At 26.6% G+C, this 25,506-nt stretch overlaps 1 protein-coding gene across 2 annotated transcripts in view; it reads left to right on the top strand.

The window, feature by feature from the left end:
• LOC107436313 (chascon) overlaps positions 1-25,506 on the top strand; it is a 75,059-nt gene that overhangs the window by 18,091 nt on the left and 31,462 nt on the right. For both annotated transcript variants that reach the window (XM_071182331.1, XM_016047971.3), the window contains exons 2-4: positions 13,182-13,342; positions 17,622-17,652; positions 20,939-20,985. In XM_071182331.1, coding sequence (XP_071038432.1) covers positions 13,238-13,342; positions 17,622-17,652; positions 20,939-20,985 — 183 coding nt within the window. In that variant the 5' untranslated portion in view covers positions 13,182-13,237. The remainder of the gene's footprint in view (positions 1-13,181; positions 13,343-17,621; positions 17,653-20,938; positions 20,986-25,506) is intronic.

Raw genomic sequence — 25,506 nt, 5'->3', positions numbered from 1 at the left:
CAGTCGGTAATATCAGTAGTTTTGACATCATAAAGTGATGAGCTCATAAAGCAATAAAATAGTTCAAAATTTCTTTGAAATTTTGATTAAATTCCTGGAGAGATAAATACTAGGTAGCATTAGTGATTTTGCCCTCGTAAAGTGATTAGTTCATAAAGTAATGAAATAGTTTAAAATTCATTTGAAATTTTGAGTCAATTTTTGGAAAAGATAATTGTAACAGCGGTTTTGAAAACATAAAGTGAGGAGCTAATAGGGCAATAAAAAAATTCAAAATTCGTTTGAAATAGTACATACTACTTTCCAGCAAATGGATGTATGTATTACTGATTTCGAATGAAATGTTAGAATAACTAATTTTTATTAATGAATATTTTATTTTGTGATTGCTATTTAGTTCAATGGCATTAGAATTTGTAATAGTGATTATGTAATAACAAATATCTGTTACAATAATCGAATGTATAAAATAATGAGATGAGAAGTTTATTTGTATATAAATAGTAAATTTCTCATCTTTTATATGATGAAAAAAATGCTAGTAAAATTACAATACTGAATCGCAATGATGTTTCTGATAAAAAAAAAGCTCATATTGATAAAATTACTAAATTTTATCATATTTAGTAAATTTTTAAAACCGTAATTAATTATTAATTTTACCAAAATCATGTGCAAAACACTTCGGTAAAAAATTATCGAACTATTTGATATTCCAGTGAAGTCAGAAACACGTTAAATTTTACCATATTCTGGTAGTTTTGACCATACCTTTCATCTCAGTGTAGTATTATGTATTTTTTTGTAATTAATGTTTCATATTAATATGCATTATTCATATTTAGTTTCTACAAAGGATAATAGTAATTAGGTACTAAGTAATGACAGATAACCGTTATATAGATGAATTTACAAAGTAATGATACGATAAAACGAAAATCATGCGTATAAAAATAACAAATTCTTAAACCTATATTATTATTAAATTTTTTACAGCTGTTTCATAATAATTTTATTTTATTGAAAAGCATATTTTTTATAGGTTTTAAGTAAGTAAATTGAGTCAAAGATAAATTTGAATGTAACAAACTATCAAGTTGTATAAGCTGCAAGATGTGTAAGCTACAAGTTTTAAGTACCATAAGCTTTCATTTATTATTAGTGTCATGAATAAAATCCTTATCACTCAAAGTTCCCTCACTTTTTCCTTAAATTTAATTTCAACGTGTTTTATTGAATTAAGTAACCAAATTTAGTAAGCAACTACTTTCAAAGCTTTTTCTAAGTTTATAAGTAATTTTTTTAAAAAAAATATACTGTTTTCAGGGTTTTATAAGATTTTAAAAATAACATTTTAATGAACGAATTAAATGTAGTTTTCATGCTCTTATAAGATTTTAAAATTAGTGTTTTCTTGGATAAAAAAATACAACTCTATGAAAAGTTTATCAGAAAAGCATAAAATAATAACTATAAAAACTTAATACATTAAATTAATAAAAATTATTTTGAACTTATCAAGAATATTTATTTATCTTTTTTCATATGCGTGACAATGAAATAAATTTCACACTATTTTAGAGAAAAAACATAAAAACAGCTCACTCAATAGAAACCCTATTCTACTAATATAAGTTTTCACAAAAACAAGGCATACTTCAAATTTTATAATAAAACTACAAAAAATGTAGGCAAAAAGAAAATCAACGACACAATTTATTAACTTAACTCTTTAAAATAATTGTTTGCATTTATTTATTTATTAATTTGCACTTTTTAAGTACAATGGAAGTGTTGAAAAGTCTGAAAAATTATTTAAGAAATTGACGAACGAACCAAAAGCTTGACGCTTATTTGTAAATGTAACGACATAAGGAATTATATCAATATAACTTTTGAGAAGAATTTTTTCAAAGGCAGTTTTTGATTTTCTAGAGGTTGCAATTTTTTGCTTCAACATTATAAAATGTAAACTATCAAAAGACAAACAAGTCGAATAAATAAAGCACACTGTAGAACATCACAGAAAAAGACATTTTTCTGTTTTAGTAAAAAAATATTAAATAATGTATTAGTTATATAATGTACTAGAATAATGTACTAGTTTTAAGGTTGTATTTGAATAATAAATTTGTTTACTTTCGCTTAGCAAAAATATTTTTACGAAAGAATTTTAATTTCATTAATTTATCTATACTTTTAAGCTTATTTAAATGGTTAAATTAGTAATTTGAGATATCAAGATAAATTCAAGGCAAAAACTAGATATAACTACAAACTAAACATTATGTTAATTTAACTGTAATATTATAATAATAATTACTATATTATAGTAATTAACGTAATATAATATAGTAATTATATAATTATAGTAATTAACGTAAATTTAACTATCAATCAAAAGATGCAATTGTTATGTTAGAAAATGATAAACAAAATATACCTTATGTGAAAAGTAACCATCTATAATATACTTTATGTTATAATACTAAATTTCCTTTTTAATCATTTAGCACTTATTCCTTCTTAAATCATTTAATACTTATTGTTTTAAGTAATATGCTTTAATTAATGCACATAATATACATAATATACTATGTAAGGAATAAGTATCTATAATGCACTTTATGGTATAATACTAAATTTCTTTTTTAATCAATTAACAGTTGTTTCTTTATTAGTCATTAAAGATTTATTGTTTTAAGTAATTGTTTAATACTTAAGATTCCGAGATGTATTAATTGTTGCACTAAACAAAAAGTAAGATCAAAACTACCAGAATATTGTAAACTTTACCGTGTTTCTGTCTCTACGAGAGCACCAGAAAGCACGGGAATTTTTACCAGCACTTTTGTAATGATTTTGGTAAAATTGTCAATGAAATATTGCTTTATAATGTGTATTAAAATTTGGCAAATGTGGTGAAATTTGGTAGTTGTAATATGACACCTAAAACCATTCGGTTAAATTTATTTTTCAGCTTTGTATTTGTTACTAAATCTGTGCTAACAAAAACTATAAGTTTGAAAATTAGAATTTCCGGTAAATCGTTACCATAGGGCAAGTCTTGAAAATAGGCGCCTGTTTTTGAGCTCTTGAAACATGTCGACTGTTATTTCTTATTTATATATTTTTGAAGCGAATAAGTTTTTAATCAAGTAATAATAAACAGATGATTTAAATACTTTATATTTTGGTTTTATTTAGCAGATTTATTTTTTTACCAGAAATATCTTTACAAAACAGTACAATAATTTCCCCAGGTGTTTTTGGTTTCAATTTGATAATTTGATTAAATATTAGTTGCTGTCATTAATAAATTGTTGAATTTTTAAATTAGATAATCGTTTTTCTCCATACATAATCCTTCTTCTCCATTAGAAGTTTTTGTTAAAAAGATGAAAAAGATATAGAGATAAGCCTAGGTATAGAAACGAAATGCTTTAAAAAGAGGTAAAGGAACGATTATTTCCTAGACATCTCAAATAATGTATATAAATTTACGTTTTAACATATAAATGTAAGTGAAGTTTAAGTTGATCATTTGATTCAAAGATCACGTTCATGAGTTACATATGTCTCAATCAAAACCAAGGAAACTAGTTTTACTGCTGCGTTTTTATTGTAAATAAAAGAAAACTACCGCATTTACCTGAATAAAAGTCACGTGTTTAATGGTAGAGCTCGTGGGCGTTCGAAGCACATAAATTTTTTTATGAATCATCAGTAAAAGTAGTTTTACGTTTGGCTCTCTTCTTTATCATCGACATTTTTTAAAGGCGTGTATGGAACAAAAAATAAATTGAACCGATGGTTAGATTTAATTGCACACTTTTAACAAAAGCATAACAGAGTAATTTTGTGGGTTTAAGTCATTAACAAGCCTTAAGGAATTTTCAACCAAAAAACACAGATTTAATGATAAATAATTGCTTGTGCAAAGCGTGTTTTCCTTTTGCTGTTTAAAGCAAATTAGAACAAATGACAAATTAACAATGAAAAGAGCTAAATGAAAAAAAAAAGAAAAAATTAGCAATTTTGCAAAATTGTGTTTGTTTCAGAATCATTAAAAAATTTAAATTAATTTAAAGTAAAAATGAAGTCGATTGAATGAACTAAGTGGAAACAAAAATAAAATTTGTTTTCATTATTTTAGAAAATTCAAATACCATTAATAAATAATAATTTAAATATATAATATTGGGTTAAAGTTTTATTCTAATAATGCAATTTCCAATTTTGTAAGCTTTTGTTTCATGTTGGTACAGTGCGAAAAATTAAAAAAAACGGACCACCCTGAATAACTTTAGATCTAATGATCGGATCTTTACGTTCTAGAACTCAATCTCAATGGTTCGAGGGGATGATCTCAAAAATACTAATTATTTAGTGCAGAATATATTTTAAGTTATGAAATCAGACACAAAAATGCCCTTTCTGTGAGTAAATATAAATTTATTTCAACGGAATCGGGTTTTTGAGCCTTAAATTATAGAGGGTAGCCGTAATCTGGGAAATATGGTCCCAATAGTTAGGTCAGGAGAGCGGTTATGAATTTGGACGCCTTAATGTTAATTTTACTTTTTGCGTATTTAGCTATATTTCGATAACTTTTTACGCGAATCAAAATATCTTTGCATACATTAATAAAATTTCTCGTTGCAAAGATAATTCTACGCGAAAAAAAAACTTTTAGAGAATATTTATTATTTTGTTTAATAACAGGCAAAAAAATTTTGAATTTAAAGGTGTACAAATTTTTACATCATTTTAAAGTATGTAATTTCAGATGGCAAAATGCAAAATTTGAGCAAAATTCGTGAGATACTTTCTGAGAAATCGAATTTTAAAAAAATCCTATATTTAAAATTCAATTTTTTAGGAGCAATTTCCCTCAAATTTACATTTTGCCATGTAAAATTTCATTTTTTTTAAAATGATGCAAAAATTGTATACCTGACAACTTTAAGTTTTTCGACTATTATTAAATGAAATACTAAATATTCACTGAAAGTTATTTTTTGCATGGAAGTACCTTTTCATAAAGGCATTTTATAATTGTATGAAGATTTTTTTGTGCAAAATGTTTTATACTATTCTGAATACTACTGTTTACTACTGTATTTTTCTGATTTTAGTTGTTATTCAATGGGTAAACTACTTGCAGAATCATTCGCAGTGGTTTTCGAAAATTATTTAAAAATAGAATAACTCATTTAAAAAAAATGTGAGAATAAACGAATTTTTCTTATGCTGTTTTATTACGGTACAAATTATATATTTTTAACCTTCAATAATATTGTATTAGTAAAATACAGGCTTTCAAGTATCCTAAAAACATTGCAGAATATTCAAAGAAAAAATATTATTCGATCATTATTATTTGAATTTTGAAGCTGAGCTGCACTTTAGGCCTAATTCTCTTTAGCATTCGTATATTGACTAAGTTCTTAAAAAATATTTTAAAATGGAAATATTCATTTAAATTCTCTGAATCTATGTTAGAATAAATAAATGGATATTTTTATAGTATATTTAGTATATATTCTGACGTGAATAATTATTTTTTTAGCTTTAATGTAATAAATTTGCTAAATGCACGCTTTTAAAAATACATTTTAGAACATTCAAGAACATGTAAAAATAGATATATTTTTAAAAGAAGTGAAAACCTCAGCTGAAGACAAATAACAAAACTATTTGCTGCATCGGCAATAAGGAAATAGAATAGTATTTTGAACTATTATTCTCAACAACAAAGGTTAATTGGATGATGGAAGCGACTCCAAAATGGCAATGATCTTTCAGAATATCACTTACTAATACAGGTAGTTTATTCGTAATCGTCTGCTTTCCACGAGAGTTAATTATGGTTGTCCCAAATTCATTCTAAAAACCGGTAATCTCTTATAAGCTTGATTATGTAGGCAATGCGAGTAGGTTTCACAAATGTACAGGTAGAGTTCACTGGTAAAGTCATTAGTCATTTACTTTAGTGTTTAATTGCCCTAACTCTCTATTGCCTCATTCCTTAAACAGATAACACGGAGTTTAAACTTCCGTAACCTTTGTCACCGCCTGCTTGCTCCGTGACACTTTCATTACTTTTTTGTTGTTGTTGCTGGAAACAGGTTGCTTAATTTATGAATGACACATTATTTTAGCGTCAAATATTCAAATTAAAACAGGTCTATGCTGTTATCATTGAACTTTATTAAAAGAAATTTTTTTTAAATTTTTGGACACTAATGTGTTGCATTTTAAAACATGTAATTATTTAAGTGAATACGTTGTATTTTAAGTATTTTTATTATTTGTTTCGACCAAAATATAATCTAAAATTTGCTGTTTTTCGAATAAACTAATATTTTACTTTCAAAGACTTTACAAGAACTTTACTTTACAAGAACTTATTACAAACTATAACTAATACTTCAATAATTGTAGTTTCATATAAAGAAAAACCCTTACACATTGAGAAAAAAAAAAGTAGATTTTCAACATATAATTTGTCTACAACAATTATCTTAGCAATATTGCTATGTTTCAAAAACACGCATTTTTATTTTTAATTTCACAAAAAGTCAATTTATTTTCAAAATCCATTTATTTTTTGTGATAATAACTGGATAATGTACTGAGGTAAGATTAGTATTTATTTTTATATTTATAGCAGCCACTGTAATGTTATTGGTTTATAATCTGCATAAAAAGTGCATCAGAGAAATTTTAATCTTCTCGTAGGTATGCTTTATTTGTTTAAATACAATAGTAACACATGTTAATGTAAATTGTTAAATTACAACTACGATTGTGAGGAATTTAGGTTCAAGATCTAGATGCTTTCAATGAAAACAAAAGGGTGACAAATTATTGATTTTTGTTTCCATACACAATCAACCATCAATTGTGCTAAGCCTAAAATGTATTTTTCGTCTATGCTAAGCTTTATTTTTATACCTAAAAATTTAACTGCAACTTGTTGCATTATATTTTTGATAATATTAATGCGTATTGGAGACTTTGTTAAATTCCTTCTATTGCAGCTGTAATAGCCACAGTCATTTTCAAATCCCAGGCCTGATTTGACTACTCTTAAAAATATTTAAATTTCATACTCATTTATTATGTTTCAAAATTTCATTCACCGAATGCTAAGTACAAGCAGTGAGGGCTCAGTGGTTAAGACACTGAACTGCCAGTATGAAGAACTAGAATTCAATCCCTAGTGGCGGCTTGATGCCCACCCAGCTTCATATCAATGGGCACCAGATTGTCAGGGAAGTGAAGACTGCCTGTGCGCAGTGCTAACCACAATCATGCCATTGGTCTCGAAATTGCAGAGCCTTAACCTCTATGACCCCCCTGACCCAGAACGGACTGTTTTTGGAATGGTTTACTTTCTTGATGTTATGTATTTCTGTACATCGGTTGTGAAAATTTTTTAAATAACTAATCAAGTCCTTTTTAGGAATAATATAGTCTTCCGTTCTGACGGTAAGGATTTCTTAATGTCTTTGAGATCCTTAAATATTGTTCCATTAGCTAACTTAGCTCCTTTAGTTTCTTAGCTAAGTTTTGGAAAAAGGAAAAAAGTCTGCACGATATTTTCCCCAAAAATATGGTGAATGCTTCATTTTTACAACCTCCGAAACAGAAACGATTGAAAAAGGAATAATGTTAGCGAATGTCGAAGACAACAAGAAAACACCGCCATAAGAATTGAAGAGTATTCCAAACGAAGACTTCAAAAGTTGCATCAGAAACTTTTACAGCCGACGTGTAAAGTGCGGCAGATGGAGGTTAAATCGAAACTTAACAATTGGGTATCGAATTATATTCTGTTCAACGAAAACTGATAGAGAAAGTAAGAACAGCCACTGAACACTTGGCATTATATTTGGCTGATTGACGCCAAACTTATGACAAGCAGCACTAATCTGACCAATGCTGAATAAGAAGGGACTCAGTGAGTAACTGGCAGATGTCGGTATTGTTGGCGATAGGCTACAAATTTTTATGGTGACTTCTACAAACAGTTCTCGCTGAAATGATTAGAAAATTTTTTTTTTCCTGAGTGATGAAATTAGTCTTGGAAATTAACAGTCGAGCTTTGCATTATGCATTGCATGTGTCATTCATTTGTCTATGCGTAATCTTTATTTAAGTAGTCTTAACTTAATTAAAGGATATAATTGCAACTCGTTACATTATAGTGGCAACTATGCTACTGGTATGCGATCTAGTGGATTTTAGACTCAGCTACCAATATAATCACCACAAGTCGTCCATTAAATTAAATATAGGTTTCCCACCAGACTAAGTTTTATTTCCGTACAAGTAGTGGTAACTCGTTGCTATAGCACAATCGTGGTGTGAATCTGTTTATGAGGTAGATATAAAAAGCGTGCAAGAGTATTTTAGTTTCTGGTGAAGATAATGGCCAGGTTATGAAGCCATCCGTAGTCTACTCCTTCAACCCTTTAGCTGAGAATTTTGCCAGCTTAGAAATGACGTGATAATTGTCGAATAATTTCATAATAAAATGTTGCGCCGTATCTGTTAAATAAAATTGAATAAATGAAACTGCCTCATAGTAAATGGTTGACCTTCGTGTGCTTTTATCAGCTACCAGCAAGTATTTTGTTTACATTGCATGCACGCAAGCATTCATTAGGCCACCGTTATGAGAAAAACATTAAACTGAAAATAGCGTGTCCGTTTTAATTTTTTAGACAAGCGTGACCTTGCGTTACAAATGTTGCATACAATAGGCCGGAAATGTCGTCTGCGGAAAGAAAGGTATATTAGTCACGTGTATGTGGCAACAGTTGTGATGAGATTTGGAGGCGGGAGAGATAATTTGAGATCACAAATTATTTTCTTTTTTCGATTTTTGTTAATTGTGTATTGTATTTCATTTTTATTGTAGAGATTTCTATCTATGTATTGTCGAAAACGTATTATAAAATTCGCCCTTATAAAAGGTTGAATATTGCATATTTTTAATTTTAGGATTTTGAAAAATACTCTTTCAAATAAAAGTCGAAGGAGGAATTTGTTTTAGTTATATTCCATACAATTTTTCATACAATAATAAACAAATTTTTAGTCACATCATTATACCGAATCGATATTGAATGATTATCAAAGAATGCAATTAAATATGCGGGTACCGTGTACGTTTTCAAGTAAACGAAGCATTTTTAATTATTTTTCGAAAAGTTTATTAATTTAAGTTGAATTAAGTTAATAATGCAAAGCATAAAATCAACCCATCTTATTAAGTAAAGGGTTACTTTCTCATTCTCGATGAATTTAAATGCTTCTTGAAATTGAAAGATTTGCTTTCAAATTCGTAATTTATTTACAAATGTGTAGATGCATGAGATGTTTTTTTTGGCGTATAAATTATTGCTAATAGCTTAAATTTTATGATTTAATCGCTTACATAAATCCTATATATTTCCGTAAATATTTTTTTTAGTTAAAAACTTGAAGTTTTTATGGATAAAAGATAAATCTAGAATTTGAAGTTTAATTTGGAATGATATGCCAATAAAAAAGCGATTTGTAGTAATATAAGAAACTTTTCACTGATGTAAATCATTCATTTTGTTTGCATTTTTATACCGATTTGTTGTGGAATGATTGTTAAATAATACAATTCAAATACCATTTATGTTTACAATTAAAAGATGTATTTTTGTTCACTTTTCAAAAATTAAATTAATTTAAGTTGATTGTAATTGATAAACAGATTATTACTAAGCTTAAAATAAATGAATATTATTTAATAAAAGGATTTTTCTAACGTTTCATGAGTTCAAATGGTTTTTGAAATTGAAAAATTATCTTTCAATTTTGTAACTTATATACAAATGCATACTTATATACAGATACACGAGGCCCTCCTTGGGCGTATAAATAATTGCTAGTAGTTTTAATTTAGTGATGTAACTTTTGACGTAATTTCGAACATTTTCTATAAATATTTTCCTTTTGCTAATTAAAAATTTATTTAATGCTTTTACCAATAAAAGATAACTCTAGAGTTAAAAATTTAATTTGAAATGATCATGTCAATAATAGGATTGATTTGAAATTATATGGAAAACTTTACATAGGTGTAAAGTAATTCTCATATCGATTCAATCCTTATGACTAAACTTGTTACTTAAAATAAAATTGGTAAAATAACACAGGAAAACTCAACAAGAATGTTACATTCCATTGAACAAATTTCATCACTGTAACTATATTTGGCCGCATGACACAATTAACGACTTTCCCTTCTTACAAATCAAACGCACTCCGATCTTCAAAAAAAAAAAAAANAAAAAAAAAAAAAAAAAAAAAAAAAAAAAAAAAAAAAGCAACCGATAATTATAAAACAAGAAATACTACTTTATCTCTTGATCGAATTTTCAATTTAGTTCATTTTCGTCTGCAGGAAAGTGGCAAGAACTTTCAGTTTCATTATTCTAGTCACGTTTCAATCAGAACTCATCAATAAGAATTCAATTATTCTAGACAAAAGACATCAATATATCAACAAAATGTTACAAGTTCCATGAAACCAAAAATACTTCTACTTCAATTGCAAAGAAAGTCGTTTGCCACATAGAATTAATTTAGTTTTATTTTCGAACTTCTCAATAAGAATTGTTCTCGTCAAGTAAATATGTTTGTCGAAGTCACCGAATCGGAAAGTTATGTTTTTTTTTATTTCTTTAGAAATGCAAAAACAATGATCTAAAAATAAAGTTCTTTCATATCGCAGTAAATTGATTATAAAGTTCACTATGTGGATATTGTTTTGCTATCACGACATGATGGTGTTTTATAGCAATGATATGGCGGTATAGTGAATGCGTTTTGATACCTTTTAATAACTTAAACTAGAAAGTTCTATAAAAATAACTTAGTTAACACTAATTTTTTAATTTGGATTACAAAAACTGTGTTTTTAATAAGAATTATAATGAAAAAATTTCGTTACTTAACACGAAAATTATTTTTTAAACTTAAGTAATAATTTTTTGTTTTGGGTGAATTTTGTGTTTTTTTTTGCTGCTTCTTCATATTTTGTAATATGATCTTGAATTTCACAGTTAACATTAAATAGGAAGTTTTTAATAGTTATTTTTGAATTACTTAATTTATCTCTGACCATGGAGAAATTAACGTTTAAAATCATTTAAGTTTCAAAACGCTTTAAAAATTTTATTTATGGCTAAAACTATCAACAATTTTGACTCTTGCTATAAATTTAGGCTGTATTTGATAATTATCATGTATTTGACACTTATTTTACAGTCAATGGCTGTCTAAATATTATAAAAATCGTATTTGTAAAGATCATGAAAAGGAATCCTACTGAAAGAAATTAAACAAAAATTTATATTCGACAAAATTTCATAAATTTTGATAAGTTAAAATATCTTTAAATGTAGGCATCATAAAAAAAATAACAAAATGATTATATTTATCGATTTTTCTATAATATAATATATCATTTAAATATTCTAAAATGCTTTAAAATTTAGGTAAAAACGATTACATTTATATATTTTCCTACAATATAATGCATAGTTCGTAATACATTTAATTATTACATGATTTAAATATTACTTTTCATTACTTAATATTTTAACATTTTTTAATTATTAATAAATCTTAATTAATTAATAACGATAAAAATGCTCATAGTTAATTTCTAAACTCCTTATATAATTCCTTCCATTGAAGTTTTTTGCAAAATATATTCGATTACATACTTTTAGATTTACTTTTAGATATTACATTTTATTATGTCATTTATTTTAAATTTTATTTTATTACATTAATTTTAAATAGTTACATTTTAAAATTACACTATGCAATATCACCAATTACATTGTATACTATGATTATTATTATTGCAAGACACACAATTTTTACAATAAGTTTGCGTGATTGTTTTAATTTAGAGAAAATAAAATCACGGTATTTGAATTATAGCCTTTTCTGTATTCATATATTACATTTCATGCTTCTACTAACTGAGAGAAAAAGCATGTATAGGTTTCTGGCTCTAAAAGAATACCAAAAATCTCTGTTGTTTTTACTGAAGCTCTTTGATAATTATTTTGGTAAAATTAATTATTAAATATGGTTTTATAATATGGGATAAAACTTTGGCAAACGTGGTAAAATTTGGTAATTTTGTCATGATAGCTTAGAGTATTGAATAAAAACAATTTATTCGGTTAAATTTACTTTTCAGTTTTGTACAGTAAAACCTGTTTTTGTGCGGTGGATAGGAACCGCTTAAAAGAAATCGTACAAAAAATTATTCGAAAATTTTATAAAAACTTACATATAATAAACAACTTTGTACGATATACTACCTAAAATTTTTTTATGCGGTGGATAAGGACCGCATAAAAAAGTCGGACTTAGAAGATACATCAGTGATTTATGAAATAGATGAGAAAATGCTTTCAATTAAATTAAATAATTAAATTAGACCTAAAGAAATTGTAAAAATATTTAATTCTTCATTGTACATATACAGGGAGAAGTTTTCAAATTATACATTAAATAGTTTGCTGCTACTCGTCGTAATCCAAAACGCGCATCTTCTTGTGATGAATTGGTTGAAAATCGGTTTCGTCGCTTGAAGATAGGATTTGAATTGATTTGTTTTTGCTACCATAAAATCAGTGATCAGTTTTTGTGACGACGGTCAACTGGTCAAGGAGACCACGTAATCAGAGTTCGTCCACAACGTGTATATGTACATTGATAAAAAACATTAAACTGGTGCTAACTCCGCTAAGATTCGTATACCGTATAAAAATAAATTGCACAAAAAATCGCACAAAAAAAATCGCACAAAACCAATCGCACAAAAACAGGTTTTACTGTATTTGTTACTAAATGTATGGTTATAAGAACTTTAATTTGAAAACATTAATTTCGGTTAACCGTTTCTATATAAATTGAAAAATTACCACTTGAATGGCCTTAATACCTAATATTTTGGTGTCATTTACCAGAATTATGGGTTTTGTATCAAAAACATGATTACCATATATTGGAGTAATTTTAATAAACACCAGATTTTTTTCCTGTTTACAAATTGCATTAGATTACGATTAATTATAAGAATAAATCTGAATTTCTTCTTATTTCAGATTCAAAATAATGTAGTTCTGATGTAGTCTCCAAAATTCAGTATAAATAAGAAGAGATGCCTTCCAACGATCGATACAGCAGTGCTTCTAATAGCAATCAACCGACTGTTACACGAACTGTCACAAAGAGTGTGGTTCCTGTGAGTTCCACAGATTTAGTGGTGAGTTCTATTCCTCATTGTTTACTATCTTTATTGTCCGAATATGAAGGCCGGTAAGGTCTTCAAACAAAGAAATCAACTCAAATTAAAACTTGCTTTGCATAATTATATAATGGATATAATTTATTTGAAATGACCTCATTCTAACCATGCACTGTTGCATAATTATAGTGATTCGTATTTGATAAAGAACTATTATTTTTGTTTCCATAAAGCATTATTTTCATAAATAACTTTTGATAATTTTAGCCTTGGAAAAATTTTGGATGTTAGTTTGTTTAAGTTACCCATTTATTTGTACATAAGCTATTCTGGGTTTTTGTGAGGGATAATTCTAATAGCAAATTCACAATTCGTACATTGTAATTAATTTCCAGGATTGCATTTCATGTTAATTGGATCTAAAAGATTAGTATAGCCTTTGTTTAGAAAAATGTGTTGAAATTTTTAAAGAAATATGATTGTAGGTTTGGTTTCATAGCATTAAAAAACATGTTGTTTTTTTAAAGCTAAAAACGCAATAAAATCTCTCAAATATTTAAATAAAGCTACGAAAAAAATATCACAAACATATTTCGGAATAACTGCATTGAAAAAATTCATTTTCTTTGTGACAAAATTCTTATTAATTTCCTGTAATGAAAAAAAGAGGCAGAGATTTATGTATATGAAATCTACTTTTATTTAAATTAATTCATTTAAAAGCATCAAGATCAAAGATTAATTTATCATCACTGTTAATTCATTTATTTAAATTAATTCATTTGAGTTCATTAAAAACAAATTTTAAGGATTATTGTAAACAGATTCATTAATCTTTTGTCTCGGGCAAAAAATATTAAAAAAATAGATTTATCGTGAAATTACATACAAGTTTAACAGTTTAATTATCTTTGAATTGGTTCTAGCGAATTTTGTTTCTCAAAAAAGAAAACAAGACGAATATTGTGTATCAAAAATAATTAATTGTTAAATGAACCTTTTACGTTTGTAAGACATTATGTATTTATTATATGTATTGTGTTATTATGTTTGGAAATACCTATATCTAAGTAATTATTTGTAGGTTTTAAATATCTTTCATTTCACATTTTAGATTGCATTAATAAATTGTTATTGTTAAATAATCTGTTATAAATATTGTTTTCATGCATTATAGGCCGACAAGTATTATTTTTTTACGTTGTTGACAATTTTTTAATATTTTGGTTTAAATTTTTTGTTACTTTATTTTCATCCTAAACCAGTGTTTCCCAAACTTAAGACTTTTGTGTATCCTTCCGAAATTTTTCGCAACGCTGTGTACCACAAATAAAAAAATGAATGTATTTTTTACTATAAAAATATAGCACAAAAGTTAAAAATCACAACTGGCTGTTGACACCACTAATTATTAACTGTTAACTGTGCAAAAAATAGACAATAGAAAAATACATAATCGTAAATTTTCATGACTAGCTTTGATTTTAAATAAATTTGTTTGAAATTTTCGTTTGTTGCAAGATATTTCGTATAAGAACGCGTACCCCCACTAAACTGTTCCCGCACCCCTGGGGGTACGCGTACCATACTTTGGGAAACACTGTCCTAGACTAGCAAGAATTTTTCTTATCCTAATTTATTTCAAGTAGTTTGTGATAAGCCCAGAGCATTTAAGGCTTGTTTCAAACAGCCTAATTAAAGGTTTATTGCTAGAAGTGGACACAAATTTAGTATGAAGGAGTAGTTCTCTCACATTGAAGGATTACACTTTAATTATGATTAGTTTCTAAAGTATCATTCATATTAGAAAATCTTGAAGACCTGAGACAACATTCAGATTGGCCTTCTCTTTTCAAAATGCCAGCGAAATTCACAAAAAGGTCTTTATTTCATTTTGCCTGCGGTGTACACAATGCTGAAAGATTGTCCAGTTTTAAAAATCTATTTTCAGTTTTTCGTAAAGGTCTCCTATTTAATTTATTTGTGCAGTCATTGGTTAGTCACGAAATTCTATCCTCACAGATTTTTTTTACCTTCCAAAAAGAGAAAGAATAAAACAATTTAAGCGAATTGAGGAATTTTTGGCGTTAGTCCAGTATTTCCTTAAACAAGATTATTTCGTAATAAAAGAATGGTGTATGTTTGCATTTTCATTCAAGATGAAGGTTTTGTTGTGGTTCTTTTTTTAAAAATAACTTACAACTACTAATGCATGGACGAAATAAAGCACTGCGCTAGGCGGTGTAAACCACGCCTATCAATTTACTTAAGACAGCTTATTATGCATGCACGATTTCATGTAGGCACGGCACCAAAGGGAAGATATGAAATAGTTGTTATGCGCTTTTTTAAAGCCTCTTTTGGGTTGATAAGGTTTGCAACAAATTATTCAATGACTCAGTATCTGTTGTATTTCAAGAATTTACATTAAAAAAGTAATTGAAAAGATGTAAACTGTTTATCTTTATAATTATCTAAAAGTGATAGGAATTTTTTTGTTGCAGTTTTAAACATTTAGGATTATGAAAAACTCTCAAAATATAAAACTATTATAATTTAGAGAAGTATCTTAAATTAAGAAAATAAAGTCAGTGGTGATGTTAATAACATAAGGAATTTTTAATAATCAGAAAATAAATATAATACGTGTTGTTTTTTGATATTTTCAAAATGTATTGAATTGAAAGTTTATCTTTTTGGTACATAGCTGTTAAAAAAATTTTATGGCTTGAATTCAACGGAAAATAATCCCACCAGAATTATACAATTGATTTTTTTTGTCGTGTATATTTCTAACTATTCGTTCATACCAAAAATTTAAAATAAATGAATTTTTTTTTGTTGAACTTTTGAAAACCGTACAAAAAAAAACGTTTCGATAGAGGCAATAAAAATGATAGTTAAGATGAGTCACATTAGACACAGTTATGAATTCTGCAACTAAGTAAAGGCGCATTTGTTTTCATTTAAAATGATTTAGTTACGAATTATAAAATAGAACAAAGAAATTCTTATTTTGATATAATGTGTATGAGTCTTAAAAAAACGAAGACATAATTATGAATTATAAATATAAAACGAATGCATACTTATTTTGCTTCAATTCGCAGTTATGAGTTATTAAACAAAACAAAGACATATTTAGTTTAATTCAATATTTAATAGTTAATACGATAATATTTAATAGTTATGAATTATGAAAAAAATGAAGGCATGTTCCTTTTGATTTAATATGTTATAATTGTAAATTAACAAGGATCAACAAAATGTTTCCTATTAAAGAAATAATAAAGAACACGCATGCATTAAAATAATTTTTTAAATCCACAGTAAGTGCGAAGTGATCAATTGTCTTCGCTCTCATTAATAGTCTGAAAGTTTCCAGAAATTTTCAATTTAAAAATACGAACTCGGTTAGATAAGCATTTTATATTTCACAAAAAATATTTGAATTCCCCAAATACATTAAGTAACTAATTATGTTTAAATTCCGTTATTTTGTTTATAATGTCTCAAGTAATATTACTTGTAACTGAATTTTGGAAATTTTTACGTGCCTGGAAAATTTTGCTTTGCAGCTCGAAAGCTTTATAATATTTTATTTTACATTGCATCATTGCATATTTCTATGAGAAGATAAGACAGCTTCCCACTTTTTAGTCTAGTCACATGGCTAAATGCTTTTCCAGAATTAAATGAAACAATTGTAGACATTTTTAGTTTCTCTAAGAAAAAGTTTATTAGGCAGATTTTAAATTGATATTCTTTAAACAATTAAAAACGAAAGCATGTAAAGTGAGCGACATCTTTTAGAACATTTGATAGTTTTATTATTCCTTTATGCTTCTGAAACAAGTTGTGCATTTCACATTAGAAAACCAAATACTAATTTTTATAACTGTGCTAATCTTAAAAAAATAATAATTTATTTTCATCTTAATGAATATCATTAACGAGCTAACTACTTTATGAGATCTAAACTATACTGAGAAAATTTGTTATTAAATTTGAAGCGTACTACTAATTGCAACGACGGAAAAAAAGCCCAAGACTAACGTTGCGCAGGATGAAAGAAATAGATTGATAGAGATGTACAGATAGACAGACAGATAGATAGATATAGATAGACAGATAGATGAGAAAGAGAGAGAGAGAGAGGCTGGATGACAATAAGCAAGAGTCGATATATATATATATTGGTTTACATTATTTTCAACTATTTAGCTAACTGAATTACAACTATTTTACTATTTTCCATATTCTATATTGCATTATTACAATTTATTAATATTTTCAGGATCCAGATGTCTTATTTACTAAAAAGCATGGTGAGTACTGTTTATATTTACTTTTGAAATTGAACTTTATTAACTAATAAATATTTTAATTACTGTCAATGATATATATTACTGCACATATTAACTAATTTTGTTTTAATTAGTAGAAAAAGCTTATATTGTCCTTTAATAATTGATAAGCGATAACTTCATTATATTGCATTTTATTTTTGTTTAAAATATTCATAAATATATTATTTAGAATTAATATATCTTAATTACAACTGAAAGTTAACTGAAAAACTAAAATTCGAATCAGAGTGACAAATTCTTTGGGCATATATTGGTGTATATTTTCATGGTTTTGGTTAAAGAAATTGATTATCAGTTTTTTTTTGCGATTAAGATTAATAAAGCTATGTGTTATATTCTTTTTTTAATTTGCTAAAACCCCTATTTTTCACAAATCTAAAAAGTTTCTTGTTATTAGATATCTTTATTTTTTTAAAGAATAAAAGTAGAAAATAATTAGAAAATAATAACTGAAAGCCGCCATTTGTAAAATCGTTTTCATAAGAAATGGTGTTTATTATTTTTAAAACATTATTTTTGACTACAAAAAGATATTTTTAACTTGTTTGAACGGGAGGTGAGAAATTATTTTAACGCAAAAAATTATGAATTATGGTGCAAAATTTGAAACCTAATTTCAATTCATTTTTGAAAGAAACTATAAATACTTAAATTCCACTCATTTAAAAAATATTGGTGTCTAATGAACCATAATATCGTTTAAACTTGCTGCACCCTCAAGATGGTGCTAAGTTGAGGAATATTAAAATTTTTATTAAACAATGTTATAATTAAATTCAAACGGAAACATGGTTTCACAACTTTGTAAGGTTGTAATAAATTTGCTCTGTATTATGGTTTAAAGTGCCTATATTATGGTTCACAGCCAATTTTTCTGAGAATATACTCAGCATACATAATACCTCACCATGATATACTCTCAGAAAAATTCGTTCCGCGTTGAACTATACACGGAGAAAAAAAATTCTGGTAAAGTTATCGTATGATAATGGCGTTTCTCGTAATAAAACATAATTCTGGTGAATATAACCTAAGTATATGGTATTTAAACCATTCCTTGGTAATTTTATCATTCGTATGGTAATGGTTTCCTGAATATTCTGTTTATCAAAATTATAGTTCTTATAGTTCTATCGATACCATGCATTAAGTAAAAAATAAATATGAAATGTAAATATAACCGAATAAATGACTATTATGCCATTTTCTAATGTATCATGATAAAATCAACTTTATCTCACTTATCAAATTTTATCACGTCTTATAAAATCATATTTCATTAATAATTTTTCTAAAATCATTATCAAAACAGTTCGGTTAAAATTACCGAGCTTTCTGGCGTTCTCATAGAGACAGAAACACGGTAAATTTTATAATTCTATCATATTTTATCTATTTTATAATATTACTTTATCATAACTTTTTTGGAATTAAGGTATTAGTAAAATTACAATGTATTATAGATTAAGGTACTGTGGTTCATAGCCTATTTTTCCGAGAGTGTACGTCAACATAGATAATTACCTAACCATGATATATTCTTAGAAAATCTGGATTATCAAATGTCCAACCATAATATTGTGCAAAGTGTCTTCAAGCTTAGCAACACGTTAAATTGAACCATATTTTCATTCAAGTTAATCCATATAATAATGTAATTGATTTTAAGAAAAATTAATTTCATAATAATAGTTTAAAACTTGAACTATTTTGCAGAACGCTTTTCAAAATTTCCAACATTATACAAAGTTAAAATAGAAGAGAAAAAAACATAATAAAATTTTATTCTTTATCACACTACTTGAAGGTAACACGAAAATTCTAACTTTATGACATTTTTCTCTATTACAAAACAAAACTTTTTCTGGTATCATAAAACATTGGAATTAATTAACTGCTATGGTGTATCAGGCAGAGAATATCAAATAAAATTACGACTCACGTGTTAAAGGTTTGATAAATGTTAGTCTTTTGAAAAGAGATCTGGTCACAAAATACTAAGCACTTGTTCTTTGTTGACTTTCACTTGTTGTAGACGAGTTATTACAAACGAGAAGTAACTTATTTTATAGTAGAGGCTATGCTCGTTATTTTACAAACAAGCTCTTTACAGCTGAGGCGACTGCTAAACAGTGAAAAATATGACGTCGTAAATTTGACGTTATGAGTAAAAAACGTCCATACAAATTTTAAAGGGTATATCAGTGTTGTTCTGTAATGAACATTTACAATTTCAAGCAGAGGTCAATAGACGTGTGGGTTTTGGAAGCAAGTTTACAAACGTCTTGTTAAAAAACCTACTAGATTTTTAAATCAAATATATTAGGTTGTGTTTCTTATGAATAGTTTAATATTCATGTGAATAATTATATATTTATATGAATAGTTTAATATTTATAAGACGGAATGATTGCAAATATTTATACAAAGATATTTAAACATTTATTTTTCAAATAATAAGGTGAATAAAAACTTGTTCTAAAATGATATTTAGCACCAGAATAAAATAATTGTTCTTTAACGAAGAACATTCACCATTTTAAGCAGAGGTAAAAAAACCCGATACAAAGGTTACCAGGTGAAAGTTTTTACACGTCTTGCTAAAAAAAATTGCACTACACTGTAAAAAATTAAGGATAAAATTCCGTCAAAAAGTACCACTTTTTACCTCAAAATTCATTTTTTCCGGAACAAAAAATCTGATATACCATAATTTTCACGGTAATAATTATCGCAAACTCATTAAATCACTTTAATTAAATAATCTTATTTCATAATCAGTTAATAATTCATAAATCAGTTTCTTAAGAACATTTTTTATGCAATACATTTTTTTTAAAATTCATAATTTTGAGAGTGTAATTTTTCAAATCTCAAAATCTCAGAATCACTCTAATTATATAAATATCACTGTAAAAATTACGGTTTTATATTTTGCGGTGAAAATGGATTTTACGGATGATCCACACAAAATTCCGGTACTTTTATAGTGTAATTTGATCCAGAGTTTTTAACAGAGCAGAAAGTAGAAAACAGCAAAAAATATTATTTCTAGAATCATTTGTTTTATAACTATATTATTTGTCTCACTCTTTACTATCATTACTTCAGGATTTTTAATAATTCATTTTCGAGAATTGTGTGATTTGAAAATTAAAAAGATTAATGTTGTTAGCATTATCATAAGATATACCAGTAAAATATGTAATGCACTTCGTTTTTATTTGTGTTTTTTCTGTTACAGAGGAATGGACGACGAGTAAAAGAGTTGTAAACCACAAAACAAAACAGGTAATTAATATTTACTTCTCTCCATTGTATTTTATAAAATTGCTATACTGTTGATGCATGGATATTATTATCACTCCCTCTAATTATAGAATGTTTTTTTAACTTAAAACATAGTTTCATAATATATTTTTCATTAAATACCGAGAATTTAGCTACATAAAAGCTTTCATACTCTCCAATTACTTGAACATAAATAAGTTTGAACATGTTAGGATTTAAGTTTATTTACTGTGCTAAAAAATAAAGCAATTAAAAGCTAAATGTAAAAATTCATTTTAATTGTGTACATTATGTGATACAATTTAAACCTAGAAAAATTACTTTACTGTTTAAGGGAGTTCAAAATTCTGCTATAAGTGTAATTTTAAAATGATTTTTTTCTGAATTACTCATAAACTGAAGAAAACATAATTATGATAATACTTCATGCATATAAGTCATAAAGTTTTCATTAAAAACTTTTAGGAAATCAACCAAGGTCTAGATCTGAAAGGATCAGTCAATACTCTGCGAATTTAATGCATGTCAGTCGACGTTTGACTTCATGCAGCTCCACGAGATTTAACAAAAAACAATTATTGAAACTCGTTTGTTAGCTTTGACTGGCGTGCTCACCAGATTTTAACCCATTTTTTTAAATACATAAATTACCAAACAAATATGCTTTGGTTATTTGAGGAAAAACGGATATAAATCAAAGTCATCACAGCCATAAATTGATCGCATTTGGCCTAATTACTACCATCTTAATAAAGGATCAGCCTTATTAATTTTAAAATAAAATACACAGAAATTTTATCAAATTGGTATGGGTCGCGTAAGTAATAAATGAGACATGTATAAATACATCGTTCAGAAATATGTCCGCAAAAATATTCTATGGAATCGACCAAATGATTTACAGAATCGTTCGCTATCTTGCAGATTTAATGTTCATCAGGAGACGTCTAACATTTAAAGGGCTCTACTAGAAAATATAGAAAGAAGAATTATTCAAACTGTCCCGCTAGTTTCGACTGGTATACTCTTCGGGTTTATAAATGTATTTCGTAAAAATATAGAGATTACTAAAGAAATAGATTTAGATTACCTGAGCAAGAATTGATTCAAATCGAAATTGTCATAGACTTAATTTGATCTCCTTATTGCTATTGGTCTTTTTGCTATGTTTTTAGTTAATAGTCCAGTCTTATTTATTTTACGATATTGAAGAAGAAAGTTTTATGAAGTTGGTGTGGGTTATATAATTAATAAATGAAATATCTATAAATGCTTTAAAAGTTATTTAATACGACACATGATTGCTTAATACTTTACATAATAATGTGCTAATTTATTAATATTTTTTTAATATCTTATGGGGTTAAAATGCTTTCAGAATGTTTATTTCTTCAATTTTTTGGTCAATTAAAAGTAAAATTATAGTATCGGAATGCTTGATGACCCTGTTAATAGCTAGTAAACAAATTAGTCATTTTAATGCGTAGGTAGGAAAAATGTTCAAACTAATAAAATTACTTGAACAAATTAAAAGAAAATATAGAAGATCCCACTAAAAATATCTTTGTTACATAGGTCAAGAACAATTAATGCCATCTATGTGCCAATTACAACAATGCATTATAATGTTTTTATATTACTACCATAAAAGGTAAAATTCTTATACAAACAAACTAAACGGCTCAAAAAAGAATGAGCAAACGATTTAAGATCAGTTGATAAGCACATTGTAAAGCGGAGACAGGAAAAAAAAACTCTTTCTCAAACCAATAAAATAATTACGTTTAAAAAAATGGCAACGCACAACTGAAAGATCCTCCTGCAAAAAATCTGTTTTCTAAATGCTTTACTGTAAGGGCGTTATTTTGAATAACTTGAGACACAGCTTTTGGCCTTGGTTTATTATTTTTGTTTCAATTTTGTATTCAAGTTTTTTTTTACTACCTGCTCTGAACCACTTTCTTTCGAGCCATCAGGCTGACTACCTTTGGTAATATTCAGAGTCACATAGACAAGGTCGCCTAACCTGAGTTACAAGGAATTTGGACAGAGGCCAAATTGTGGTACTTTTACTACGATTTCATAGTTTGAAACTACAGCAACAATTCATGTTTAAAAAAGAATTAATTGAATGCATTAAATCTTCAACTCATTTCAACTTTTATGTTGAATTAAGTACTATTTTTTTACTTTTTATTTTGAAAAAAAGAAATTTGTTAAGAATATGAATAGTTTTGATACTTGTTGAACAGTTTGAAAATAAAAGGATTAATTGATCAAAAAATAGGATACACTTTGCCATGTACAAACTAAAGCACTTTTTTCTTTTCTTTAGGATTAGTTAAATTTATAAACTTTACACTCATCAAGGTTTCATAAAAGATTGCAGGGCTTGAAGCTACAGCAACGATTCCGATTAAAAGTTTATAAAAGATTAATTTAATGCATTAACTCATTAATTCATAAGATTTATGCTGAAATTAGATTAAATAAATCTTGTTAAAAAGGAATTAATTGAATGCATTAAATTTCCAACTCTTTTCAACTTTTATGTTAAATTAAGTACTATTTTTTACTTTATATTTTGAAAAAAAAAGAAACTTGTTAAGAATATGAATAGTTTTGATACTTGTTGAAAAGTTTGAAAATAAAAGGATTAATTGATAAAAAAAGTACATACTTTGTACTATACAAACTAAAGCACTTTTTCTTTGCTTTAGGATTGGTTAAATTTATAAACTTTACACTCATCAAGGTTTCATGAAAGATTGCAAGGTTTGAAGCTACAGCAACGATTCATACTGAAAGCTTATAAAAGATTAATTGAATGCATTAACTCATTAATTCATAAGTTTTCTGCTGAAATTATATTAAGTAAAACTTGTTTAGAATATGAATAGTTTTGATCCTTGTTATAGAAATTCTTGAAATAAAATGAATAATTAATAATAAAAAAAGAGGTTAGGGTATACTCTGCGCTATGTAGACTAAAATATAATTTTTTTCGTTACATTTAGGATTAGTTGAATTTATAAACTTTATACTCATCAAGATTTTATCAAAGATTGTATGGTTTGAAACTTTTTAAAAAACTAATCGAATGCCTTAACTCATTAATTTTTTAATAAGCTTTATGTTAAATTATAAGATTAGATAAAATATTTTCCTTTTGCGAAATAAACTTGTTTAGAATACGAATAGTTTCTTTGTATATTGAAAATTTTGGAAACGAAACAATTAGTTGAATCTATTAACATTACATTCATCATTATTTCCTCAACTATTGCATAGTTTGAAGTTGCTGCAATGATTCCGGTTGAAAGTATAAAAAAAGATTAATCGAATAACTCATAAGCTCCCGAATAAACTTTAAGCTTAAATTGGTAAAATATTTTTATTGGGAGAAAAACTTGCTTACAATGCGAATATTTTCTCTATTTTTGGACAATTCAGAAAATAGGATTGTTGAACATCAACTTGTTTAGAATACGAATACATTTATCAATATTGAAAGGGCCTAATATTGAATTAGGCAGAAAATTTTTTCCTGTTATTGGGAAGTTTAATTGCATTACCTTGCTCTTAAATAAATTGTGGTTTCCGGTTGAAAAAGTTTTTCCGATAGATAAGTTTTAAACACATTTTGCAAATACACAAAAATGTTATTCAACTTATTCTTGCTATAAGTATTTCAATTATTAATTGAATGTAAAAAGTGTGCATAAGATCGTTAGTAGCAGTAAAATATATTATAATATATTTAATTAAAATATATGTATATTTAGTTTATAAACTACTTGTGTATCATATTTACTTTTTTTAAGACCAAACTGTATATGTTTAGTAAAATAAACTGAAACTTAGAGACTTAATTTTAATTCATTTTAGTTAATGACTTTCAAATGCTTACAAATGCTTGGAGGAAAAAATTCTGGTAAAATAACCGTATTGTATGGTAAATACATTTATGATTTAAAACAACAAACATAGTTCTGGTAATAATACCAAATTATAAAGTATTTAAAGTATTCACTTGGTAATTTTTCATGTGATAAGGATTTACCGGATATTCTGGTTTTCAAAGTTACAGTTTTTATTATCACACTTTTAATAACAAATACAAAACTTAAAAGTAAATTTAACCGAATAAATAGTTTCTATGCATGTTCTATGGTATCAGGATAAAACTACCCAATTTCACCACGTTTACCAAAATTTAAGGCCTAATATGAAGCAATATTTTAATAATTATTTTACCAAAATCATTATGAAAGTGCTTCGGTAAAAATTACCATGCTTTCTGTTGTTCCTATAGGGCCGGAAATAGGATTAATTTTAGCATATTGTGATAGTTTTGCAATACTTTTCTTCTCAGTGTACATAAAACGTTCTTTGATTTTATCCATCAGTAAGATTTGCATGATATTTCTTAATCACTATACTAAGATAATATTTTTTATGTTATTCATATAACTATATTTGATCACGGGATTATAGGAGTTGGAATGAATATATATATAT

Source organism: Parasteatoda tepidariorum, chromosome 6, assembly GCF_043381705.1.
Source record: "Parasteatoda tepidariorum isolate YZ-2023 chromosome 6, CAS_Ptep_4.0, whole genome shotgun sequence".
Classification (NCBI taxonomy): Eukaryota; Metazoa; Arthropoda; class Arachnida; order Araneae; family Theridiidae; genus Parasteatoda; species Parasteatoda tepidariorum.
This window is presented reverse-complemented; position numbering and strand designations above follow the sequence as displayed.